The sequence below is a fragment of the Delphinapterus leucas genome, chromosome X, assembly GCF_059928025.1.
Source record: "Delphinapterus leucas isolate spDelLeu-1000000601 "Yukka" chromosome X, BTC_Dleu_Yukka2, whole genome shotgun sequence".
NCBI classification, from domain to species: Eukaryota; Metazoa; Chordata; class Mammalia; order Artiodactyla; family Monodontidae; genus Delphinapterus; species Delphinapterus leucas.
The window spans coordinates 86,823,970-86,835,755 of record NC_143150.1 but is presented as its reverse complement, the minus strand read 5'-3'; the positions used below and the strand labels follow the sequence as shown (position 1 = coordinate 86,835,755).

The 11,786-nt window shown below is 50.6% G+C and overlaps 1 protein-coding gene across 2 annotated transcripts; it reads left to right on the top strand.

Moving 5' to 3' along the window:
* Positions 1–541: 541 nt before the first annotated feature.
* Positions 542–7,746, top strand: TSPYL2 (TSPY like 2). 2 transcript variants are annotated; one of them, XM_022566340.2, is made up of 7 exons: positions 542–1,496; positions 2,763–2,840; positions 2,968–3,079; positions 3,166–3,311; positions 3,440–3,537; positions 3,866–4,704; positions 7,014–7,746. In XM_022566340.2, exons 1-7 carry the CDS (start codon positions 681–683, stop codon positions 7,181–7,183), a joined length of 2,259 nt encoding a protein of 752 aa, XP_022422048.1. In that variant the 5' UTR covers positions 542–680; the 3' UTR covers positions 7,184–7,746. The 2 variants fall into 2 exon arrangements, with proteins under 2 accessions (XP_022422048.1, XP_022422049.1); XM_022566341.2 differs by having other exon boundaries at positions 544–866; positions 2,730–2,840.
* Positions 7,747–11,786: the final 4,040 nt, after the last annotated feature.

Genomic DNA, 11,786 nt, shown 5'->3' with positions numbered 1-11,786 from the left:
GAGTGCCCCCTGAGCCGCGAGGAGCCGCCTCCGAGTTCGCCGCCGCAGGGGCGAAAGCCAGGGCTGGGGCAGGGGCAGATTTAAGAAGTGCGTAGTTGCTGACGGGGAGGGGAGAGGAGGGGGAGAACGACAGCGAGGCTCTCGAGAGTCTATCTGAGCACATCCTGCTCACTGCTTGCGCTTGTTTTTTGTTTTGCGTTTGGGTCTTCAGAACCACTGGTACTTATCCCATTGGATAAGACGTCGGCAGGGTGAGGTAGAGGGTCTTCTTCCCTTCAGCTCTCCCCGAGGCCAATAGTCCTGCACCGTCTCTAAGGTCGCTAAGGGAGGTGGCCCGGTGACTGGCGGGCCCGAGGATAGCCAATGGGAAAGTGATGAGGTGCGGTGTTGGCAAGCAGATTGCGTGCGAGCGGGCAGGGGGCGGGGGGCCGCGAGAGCAGCCGCGGCGGCTGGCAGCCAATGGAGAGGCGGGATGGCCCCTGGCGTCAGCGAGGGGGCGGGGTCTGGCGCTTGGCGCGGAGGGAGTAGGGCAGGCGCTGTGGGAGGGAGCGCCAGAGCGAGGCTGAGAGCAGAGCTCGTCGCGTGAGGCGCGGCTCTGCTTCAGGTGTGACAGGCAGCGGCGGCCTGGCTGAGAGCGAAGGGGCGAGCGCGAGCCCCTGAGCTGTGCGAACGCGGTCACGATGGACGGCCCGGATGAGGGGCCTCCGGCCAAGGCCCGCCGCCTCAGTAGCTCTGAGACCCCTCAGAGCGAGCTGCCGCCGCCGCCGCCGCCACCGCCGCCGCCGCCGCCTCCACCTCTCTTGCGCCTGCCCCTGCCTCCACCTCAGCAGCGCCCGAGGCTCCGGGAGGAAACCGAGGCGGCACAGGTGCTGGCTGACATGAGGGGGGTGGGACTGGGCCCCGCTCTGCCCCCGCCGCCGCCCTATGTCATTCTGGAGGAGGGGGGGATCCGCGCGTACTTCACCCTGGGGGCTGGGGGTCCCGGCTGGGAGCCCGCGATCGAGTCAGGGTACGGGGAGGCGCCCCCTCCCACGGAGAGCCTGGAAACGCTTTCTCCCTCGGAGGTTTCTGGGGGAAGCCTGGAGATTGACTTCCAGGTGACGGAGCCCAGCAGCTTTGCAGGAGAGAAGGCCCTAGAAACCTGTAGCGCAGGGGGGCGGGGGTACCAGAGGTTAGCCGGTCCAAGGGGGAGGGAAGAGACCGTCATCATCGTGGAAGACGACGACGAGGATGAAATGGAAAGTGTGAGGAAGAGGAGGAGGAGGAGGAAGAGGAAGCCCAGGAAGGTGAAGAGGGAAAGCCGAGAGAAGAATGCCGAGAAGATAGAGTGCATCCTGCAGGCGCTGGAAAACATTCAGCTGGACCTGGAGGCGGTGAATATCAAGGCGGGCAAGGCCTTCCTCCGTCTCAAGCGCAAGTTCATCCAGATGCGAAGACCCTTCCTGGAGCGCAGAGATCTCATCATCCAGCATATCCCAGGCTTCTGGGTCAAAGCAGTATCCTTGTCATCTATATTCATGGGCCAGGAGCCCATGACCAGAAATGGGGGGCGGTGGGGGGGAGGGACAGGCTGGGTGAAAGGGTGTGGGGGCGGGCCCCTATTGGAAGAATGACGAGGTCTGGTGGAGGAGGGATGGAAGGAGTGTGGCAAAACATCAGAGAAGCTGGACTGGAGATGGTGAAGGGGGGAGGGGGGCAACACAGCATAAAAATTGGACCACAGATGGGAAAGGGGGAGAGGAGGAGCATAGCATAAAAGAAAATGGATCACAGACGGTGAAAGGGGGAGGATAGTAGAGGGGCACACAGCAGAAAAATTGGACCAGAGATGGTGAAAGGAGGAGGGGAGGGTCACACAGAAGATAAACTGACTCAGAGACAGTGAAGAGGGAGGAGAAGGGCACACAGCAGAGAAATGGCCCAGAAAGGGTGCCCAAGTCACACATGGCTGTGCAAGCCTAGGTCTCTGCTTAGATACTAGGCAAACCCCAATTCTGGCTGGAGAGGAGGGGGCTAGTAAGGGACTGGAGCCCTGAAGGATCAGGAGAAGGAGTAGCTAGGAATGGAGAGAAAGGAGTTAAATGAAGGAAAGGGAAAAATAACAAGAATTCACTATTGGTGATAAGCTTATCTCTAGGGGACCATGCAACATGTTAGGAACACATGGATTTAACATCCTAATAGAATTATATGGACACAGACCCTTGGCACTCTCAGTATCACATGATCACAGGCGCTCAGTACCCAGGCACAGTATTATGTGGCCACAGGTCCTCAGTACATAGACCATAACATCACCTGGAGACAAACCCTCAGACTCAGATACTCAACATCATGTGGACACAGACCCATAACACCCAAATATATATAACATCGTGTGATGACAGGCCCTCAGCAACCAGATATAGCACCATTTGCACATGGGCCTTCAGCCCCCAGACACACAATGTCTGGTGAACACAAGCCCTCAGCACCCAGAGACACAACATCACTTGGACATAGACTCCCAGCACGCAAACACACGGCAAATATGAACCATGGCAAGGCCACTTAATACAGAGGTTTGACATTTTATAAACATAGGCTCTTACCACACAGACAGTATCATGGGAATAAAAGTATGGGTCATGTCCCATTGACCACAAAAGGAATTCTCCTTCTCCAGCCTCTCTTTTGTTCAGCCCTGCCTAGCCCTGACTGGCCTTCCTTCCCTCCTTCTCATTGAACAGTCACTCCTTGACCTAAACTGCTCCCTCCATCAGTTCCTCAACCACCCCAAAATTTCAATCTTGATCAACCAACGTGATGAAGACATTTTCCGCTACTTGACCAATCTGCAGGTCAGGCCAAAGAGATATCTTTTCTACCAGGACCGGGCAAGGAATCTGGTCCTTGGAGGTGAGGGGAGGTTGGGTGGGAGGGGTCACGGTGTGGTGGGAATTCCACCATTACCCCCACCCTGAGCAGGTACAGGATCTCAGACATATCTCCATGGGCTACAAAATGAAGCTGTACTTCCAGACAAACCCCTACTTCACAAATATGGTGATCGTCAAGGAGTTCCAGCGCAGCCGCTCGGGTAAGAGGCAGTCCCAGAGCAAATTCATGCCCCCCGCCCCATCTATCCTTGTCCAGCGCCCTCTCCATAGCCTCCTTTCCCCCCAGGCCGGCTGGTGTCTCACTCCACCCCAATTCGCTGGCACCGGGGCCAGGAACCTCAGGCCCACAGGCACAGGAACCAGGATGCCAGCCACAGCTTCTTCAGCTGGTTCTCAAACCATAGCCTCCCAGAGGCTGACAGGATTGCTGAGGTGGGGCCCCTCCTGGCATTGCCAGGGAAGGCCTTGCTAGCTTGCCCCTGGGTGCGTGGGGTATTGGGAGTAGGCTCTGTGACATGTACTCATAGCTTTGTTCTCCCTTCCCCCGTCTCTTTCAACAGATTATCAAGAATGACCTGTGGGTTAACCCTGTGCGTTACTACATGATGGGAGAAGGGGGCTACAGGGCAAGCAGAAAGAAGCAAGAAAAGGAAGAAAGGTGATGGTGGGGGTTGGTGGCTGAGAGGTGGTTTGTTAGGGGTGGGGCAAAGACTAGGCTAGTGTCACACAGTATTTGTAGAGCCAAAAGGGACCTTTGAGATAATCCAGTCCACTATGTTTTACAAGTGGGGAGTGATGCCCAGAAATGGGGTGTGATTGGCCTGAGGTTATGTAGTCAGGGGCAGAAATAGGACTTTCCCCACCTAGCCTCGTCCCTGGGAACCCCTGTAGCCTACTGCCTCCCCAGTTGCTTACCACCTTTCAGTGTCTGCTCTGGGAACACCACCTCCCACCAACCCTATACTCAACCCCAGGCTTCCCCACAGTAAAAACAGGGATGAATATGAGGTGGTGATCGTGGAAGACTCCGATGACTATCACATCATGGAAGACATTACTGGAGAGACCTCAGACAGTGATGGTATCACCGACAATGAGACCATTCATGACATCAAGATCTCTGACTTCATGGAGACCACTGACTGCTTCGAGACCACTGACAACGAGATAACTGACATCAGCGAGAGCCTCTGTGACAGCGAGTGCCCTGACCACAATGGGAGCATTGACAGTGAGACCACTGACAATGAGAGCCCCAATGACAACGAAACCACTGATAACAATGAGAGTGCTGATGACAACGAGACCACTGACAACAATGAGAGTACCGATGACAACAATGAGAATCCTGATGACAACAACGAGAACCCCGATGACAACAATGAGAACCCTGAAGACAACAACACTGATGACAATGAAGAGAACCCTGATGACAACGAAGAGAACACTGATGATAACGATGAGAACGCTGATGGTGACGAGAACACCAATGGTGATGATGAGAACCCCAAAAGTGGCAACCACAGCAGCAACGGCAGCAACCAGGACAGCAGCGACAGTGACAATGGAGACAATGACGGCAGTGATATTGAAGATAACGATGGCAACGAAGGTGACAGTGAAGGTAGTGATGATGATGGCAATGAAGGTGACAATGAAGGCAGCGATGATGACGACAGAGACATTGAAGACTATGAGAATGACCTTGAAGACTCTGACAAGGATCACCATAACAGCGCCAACCAGGATGACTATGAGGACGAGGTAGAGAACATCTCCGTAGAAGAATCATCAGTGGAGGAAGAAGAGGAGGGCAGTGAGGAAGGTGAGCTAGACCCTCACCTCTTGTCTTACCTCCTTTCTCTTCTCTCAGAGAAAATCTGCCCATGGTCAGAGTATCAAGGCATGAGCACAATCTGCTCTTGTAGAGAAAAGAAAAAAGCATTCTGAGTAAGTTTTTAAATAGAGCAAGGTCAGGGAACATTTAGCTCACAAATGTAACAAAACCAAAACAAATTTCAATTCTTGGTGATGGGTAGATAGGTTGTAACAGAGCACAAGACAAATGAAGCAGAGAGAAGAGATAGGAGGCAGTGGGTGATATACTAAGTAAGACAGGTTCTCACACAGAGAGAGGGGAAAAAATGTCAAACATATTGCAATTCAGCACACTCTGTACCCAGCCCTGGCCTTCTGGGAACTCCCAGGCTTGTTTGGGGGGCTGGGGGTGAAGTGAACAGTGTGCTCAGTGAGTCCAGAGGAGGGAGGAGCTAATTCTATCTCCAGAATCAAGAAGGAGAGAACTAGAGAAAAGAAGTGACATTTGAATTGGAGGCTGCCTTCACATTAAGGAGCATTATGGGGCATTCTTGGTGGAAGGGATCACATGAAAAAGAACCTGGAAGGGTGAAAATGCATAGTATGTTGGGCAGGGTTTCCCAAATTGTCATCTGAGGACCCTTCACTGGTTCCAAAGCTGCTCACAAAAAGGTTCAGTGGTCAAATATGTTGGGGAAATACTGCATACAATAATATCCTTATGTAGAGTCACATGTATGTTGGCACCTTAAAGGCTCTGATAAGTCCTGCTCTAAGAAACCTATTTAAACATTGTGGAAGTCAGCATTTCCCAAACATCTTGATCACAAAGGCCATTGTTCACTGTCCACCAAAGAATACATTTTGGGAAATGCTGAAGAAGGGTTGCATATGGGGGGTTGAGGGAGAAGGCGGTATTTAAGGTGACTGCTAGGTTTGGTTCTGGCCTGTATGACTGGCCAAAGGAGGCACCATTTCCTGGGATGGGGAAGGGCGTGGTGGTGGGATTGATGGGATGCAGGGAGGAACATGGAGTTGGAAGGGCTTGTTGGACATAAGGTACGGGTGGCTTAGAGGCAAGTGGTTGGTGATATGCCTGGGAAGTCAGAAATTGTAAAGAAAGGAGATAAGCCAGAGCAGAATCCTACCTCTGGATTCTGGAGCCAGTTAACATTAATTGGGTCCAATTAACATTAATGAAGTATTTACTATGTTGCCAGGCACTATTCTAAGTGGTTTTCTTGCTTTGACTAATTTAATCCTCACAGCAACTCTTATGAGGTAGGTACTACTAATCCTTTTATAGATGGGGAAACTGAGGCTCTGAGAGAGTAGAGTTAGGAGGAGCACTAGGTCGTGGAACATTCTGAGAAGGAGGGGATTGTCACCGGTGTCCAGTGCTCCTGAAAGGTCAAGTAAAATGAGGACTGGGATGTGTCCATTGGATTGGGGGCTGAATAGATCATCTGTGGCCTTGGAAAGAGTAGTTTCAATGGATTGGTGGGGTAGAGCCAGACCACAGTAGGAATGGGAAGGAAATGAACAGGGGTTAAGGCAGTAGGGTCAAACCTTGGCTAGGAAGGGGATGGCAGAAGGCAGACAAGGGATATGTTTGAGCCTGGCTGTAGGCAGGCAGATGGAGGAGAGGCAGCCCCCTGGGGTAGGTGGAAGGTGCAGGAAGACCAACCACTCCTGGGGGTTTTGGCCATGGGATCCCTGGCAAACTTCCATTGAGGGCACTGAGGAAGGAGGAATTGAATGAGCAAGTAGACACAATCTAGACATATTTCTAGGTAGGGAAACGGAGAGAATTGCTGGCCCCATACCCTCCTACTCGGTGGCATCTCTTCTTTCAGAGAAGGGGAGGCAGAATTATCTGTACAACCCTAGGGTGGGAGCTGGGGTGGGGAATTGGGCTGAAAAAGACAGACTGAGGCCTATTTGGATCAGACTGGGGAGAAAGAGAGAGGGAGCTGCCTCTGGATGAACAGAAGTTCTATTCAGCTGAGGTCAGAGCTCAGGAAGAGACACACATTGCATACAGGGGGTGAAAAAGCTACTTTCAGAGATGTATCAATTTTGATAGGACAGAGGCATCCCACTCTGCCTTCCTGCTTCCCTCCCACTTGCCCTTACTTTCTGGACTTGAGTTCACACAGACTTGGCTGCTTGTTCCAAGCAGAGGCTTTTGGCGAATGGTCCCGCCCCTCAAAAGCCCTGACTGTGGACTCTGTTCCCTGTTAAGAGTGACATCTACCTGTCCACCTAACCATCCTCCTCCATTTTTCCCTCCTTACTTCTCTCTCCCCTGTACAGGCAGTGAGCAAGAAGGTGAGGACAGTGATGATGAGGAAGGAAGCGAGGAGGAGGAAGGAATCGAAGAAGACTCAGAAGGAGGGGAAGACTCAGAAGACTCCGACATGGAGGAGGTGCTTCAGGTCCCAAACCCTTGGGCCAACCCGGGGAAGAGGGGCAAAACGGGATAAATGTCTTACCTTTGCGGGGGCTGCCTCTCTGTATCCCTCTCCCCCTGCCCCATTTGCCCTCCCTATCAGCTAGGGCCGAGCGGCCCCATATTGCACTTCTGGGGGATGACTGACTTCGTACACGGGTTTAAAGATTATTTTTATGGTTTAGTAATTGCAGAGTTCTTATTTTGGGGGGAGGGAAAGGGGGATTCCCCCTTCCTTTTGGCCCTCCTCTCCCGCAGGCTTCTGTGTGCTGCTAAACGTATTTATTGTGATGCCTTGGTCAGGGCCCCTCTATCCCCCTCCTCGTGCTGTGTGGAGTGGACACCCTTGATCCCAAAGCGGGGAGGGCCGCTGTGGCCTTGGGGGTCTCTGCCGCCACCCTGTTCTCCCGTCTCTCTTTCCCTCCATCCCTCGCCCTTCCCCGCTGTGCCCGCTAGCCCGCCTCGGTGTCTATGCAAGGCCGCTTCGCCATTGCGGTATTCTGGTCCCCCTCCCCCAGAAGTCCCGCCTCGTTCCCTGTGAACCCTGGTAATCCTAATAAAATTCTGAGCAAATTCACAGTGCTGCTTCGAGTCTTTTGTCCCATCCGGTGCGCGGTCCCCAGCAGCCAGTCTCCCTTCCCACAGGCCCGCAAGTAACCACCTCGCCTACGCAGTGGCCTGCAAGATGGTAGTTGCTGGGGGTGGGGGTGGCTGGCTGGGGGCAAGCTCCGCGGGACCGCAGAAATGTTGCGTCAGGCCAATGCGGACCATCCTGGCCAATGGCAGGGCGAGGCCGAGGAAGCCCCTCCCTCTCCGGGCGGCCGCAGCAGACCCAGGCAGGTAGCAAACAGCATCCCACGCCTTCCCCTCCGCGCACGCGCACAGGAACGCCCTGGGCCCTAGAACATCCATTTATTCAGTGATTCATCTTTTTATTTATCGTGCGTCAAACCTTTCCTCGGGCCTAGTATGAGCTGAGTGTGGGGGAGCCAGAGGAATCCATTTTTCTTGTTCGCATGTAGTAAAATAAAAATGATACCGGTCGGGACTTAACAATCCAATAATGCCGGAGTGCTCTCTCGTCTTAGGAAGGGGGTGTAGGATCCCTGGAGCTGGACTTGGGAGAGAAGGCAAGAAAAGACAGCCCAGGCTGGGGAGTTTGCATAGAGATAAAAGAAAAGCAAAGGAAAATTACTATGTAGCTGTGTGACCGGGGGGGGGGGGGGTGGTCGGGAGTTGGGCGTCTGAAAGACCCAGTGGCTTTAAATTTTGGATACAGTAACTTTATTTCCACGGACACCAGAAAAACCTCCCAGATTCTTTCTGGATCATAACGATAATTTACACAGATATCCAGGTATGTCTTCTGTAATATACCTCCCGAACTTTCCATCCAACGCCCTTACTTTGCTGGAAGTCTTCAGACTCTGGTCAGATTTGCGTTGTACAGAATGCCCTCTGCTGGCTGCCGGGAGCATAGATTGGAGGGAGGGAGAGCAGTGAGGAAGCTGACGCTATACCTAAGGTGAGAGTGGCGTGATGGGAGCAATAATGGAAGGTTTTTAAAATAAATTTTTTCTTTTAGAAGTTTTAGATTTACAGAATTATCGCAAAGATAATACAGAGAGTGTCCGTATACCCTACAGCCAGTTTCCCCTATTGTTAACATCTTACATTAGTATGATACATGTAGGTGGCTCCGTGGCGCAATGGATAGCGCATTGGACTTCTAGTATGATACATGTGTCACAACAAATATCAATACATTATTATTAACTAAATTCCATATTTTGTTCAGATTTCCTTAGTTTTTACCAAATTTCCTTTTTCTGTTCCAGGATGCCATCCAGGACACAACATTACATTTAATCATCATGTTGCCATAGACTTCTCTTGGCTGTGACAGTTTCTCACACTTTTCTTGTTTTTGATGACCTGGAGTCATCAACATTTGAGGACTACTAGTCAGGTATTTTGCAGAATGTCCCTCAACTGGGATTTGTCTGATGTTTTCCTCATGATTAGACTGGGGTTATGGGTTTGGGAAAGGAAGACCACAGAAATAAAGTACCATTCTCTTCATATCCTATCAGGGGTACACGCTATCGATATGCCTTATCACTGTTGATGTTAACCTGATCACCTGGCTTAGGTAGTATATGTCAGGTTTCTCCACTGTAAAATTACTCCATTCCCCCACCTTCCATACTGTACTCTTTGTAAGGAAGCCACTAAGTGTAGCCCGTGCTTAGGGAGTGGGGAGTTATCCTCCAACTCCTCAAGGGGGAAGTATCTACATAAATTAATTGGAATTCTCCTGTACGAGAAATGTGTGTATTCTGTGATTTTAAGATGCTGGAATCAACAGGCTTTAGATATAAGAAGAGAGGGATTGAGAGAAGTCAGGGGTGACTGCCAGGTTGCTGTGGGACCTCCTCTGTGAAATGGTTGGAATACCAGATCTTGGACATACTCCAGATTCTGATAAATGTTTTGGGGAGAGCATGGAAGCTTGGATGCCTCTAGTTCTGACCTGGGACCACACTGTCAGAAGTGGATAGAGGAGACTCTGGCTCAGAAAGGAGAACATCTTGCCCCAGGGCCAGAGCTGAGAGTGCAGGATGCTGAGTCAAGGCATCTTGTGCAGAGGGAAGAGACACCTATGTGCAGTATCTGGAGCCAGTCCCAATGAGTATGTGATGAAGTGGAGGGGCAGAGTAAGCAGGAGGGGCAAAGGACCTGGAGTGGGCCAGGAAGAGGTCAGCCTGGCAAGAGGATCCCTGTCAGTTCAAGAGGGAGACGGCCTGGGTATCCTTGCCTCAATATACTCTGGCTCACAACGTGACTTCCTCACCCTCTATAGAGGGTCTCAGTTTTCCCATCTGCAAATAGGCTAATCATGCTGGGGGATCAGCCCAGCAGAAGCAACCAGCCTAAGATCCCAAGATGGAGTCTAGCTTTGAAGCAGACCTCTGAAGCCTGGCCTTCATCATGCTCTTACCTGATTCCTCTCTGTTTCTCTAATCAAATCCCTAGCCCCTCGTCCTGGCATTTGAGGCCCCTCTTCACTCACCCTGTTAGAGAGGGCCTCTGACTTCAGGGACACTGTTAGGACCCAATTATGGGATTCTAATATAGCTGGCCAGGATGCTCATGTCCTGGACTGAGGCATGGGAGGAGAAGATGTTCTTTGCCTAGGGTGACATCTTTTCCCTGTGCCCTCACTCCTCACTGTGTGGTGTGGCTTCATTCAGGTCCTTCCTAGTCTGGTCCTCCAAAAGGGAAGACTCTCCTAGAAGGTCTTTAAGGTCACATCCAACTCCAAAATACAGTCTTTGCTGAAGACCAGTGAAGACAGGCCCTTTTGCTGGGACCCCAAACAGAAACCAGGAGGAGAATGAGGAGTCATAGGCCCAATGTGCCCCAGGGCCTTTCCCATGCTGAAGCTACTTGTCCTTGTATCCTTCACAACTCACCCAACTCCCTTGGAGCAGAGGGCCCTGCTCCTGAGGGTAAGGTTCCAAGGACTTCCTGGGGCCAGACCTTAAAAGTACCACCCACTTCTGTGAATAAAAGCAGATTGGCAGGGACAAAACTAGATTCAGGAAACTAGATCCCTCTTTCTTTGGTGATCAAAAAGGCCATCAGTGGCTCCCTCAGTTGGGGGTGTGGAGGATCCTGTTTTTCATTAGGAAGCATCCTATTTTTCATTCAGTAAACATTACTGAGCACCTGCTGTGTGCCTGATAGAAACTCGGTGATAGGACTACAACAAGGAAACATGAATAGACCAAGTCTTTGTCCCCCTGGAGCCCAGAGTTGAAGACAAGTGTTCTTAACATTTTTTGTGTGCCATGGACCTGTTTGGTGATCTGGTGAAGCGTATGCATCTTTTCTCAGAAAACAATATCTTTTGAATGCATAAAATAAAATACCTAGAGCCACAAAATATTGACTATATTGAAAAATAGTTACTAAAATATGGAAAAGCAAATACGTTATAGTAATATATATGATCCTTGTGAGATCTAATGGAGAGTCTAATGACAGTCATGATTTTGAGATAGAGATGAGATTACATGATATTTCAAGAAATGTACAACATCTATAATATGATATAAAAATCTCTGTGATTTCTATTAGTAACAGAGTCACAGGGACTATCACTATTATACTATGGTCAGTTACATTCTTTACTGAAAAGATGCTAAATTTCAATTAGAGGAGAGTGAAAACAAAGATGTAATTTTTTTCCCATCCAAATTCATGGACCCTTCTAAACCCTGTCCCTGGACTGGATTGGAGGGAGATCTGTGAACCCAAATTAAGAAACCCTGGTAATAGGAAGGGCCTTCCTGTATCTCCTTTCTTCTTAAACCCCTTTCGTTTGGAGGAGAGAAGCCTAGGTTTTATGCTGGGTCTTATTGCTGTGTGACCTCAAGCCAAACAGTTTGCCTCTCTGGGCCATAGTTCCCTAAGTCTGAAACAACGGCAAAGGCAAGAATTGGGAGGGGAGACCTTAATTATTTATGCTCCAGGCAATTAATTTATGTTCTCTCATTGAATCCTCCATTGAATGAGTGGCATTTTCAGGGAAGATTTTTTAAAATTATCTTCCCATTTCACAGATGGTTAAA

Coding starts and splice junctions, on each gene's coding strand:
- TSPYL2 (XM_022566340.2), top strand. CDS start 681: ATGGACGGCCCGGATGAGGGGCCTCCGGCCAAGGCCCGCCGCCTCAGT. Junction 2,841..2,967: donor GCTACTTGACCAATCTGCAG/GTCAGGCCAAAG, acceptor CACCCTGAGCAG/GTACAGGATCTCAGACATAT. Junction 3,080..3,165: donor GTTCCAGCGCAGCCGCTCGG/GTAAGAGGCAGT, acceptor CTTTCCCCCCAG/GCCGGCTGGTGTCTCACTCC.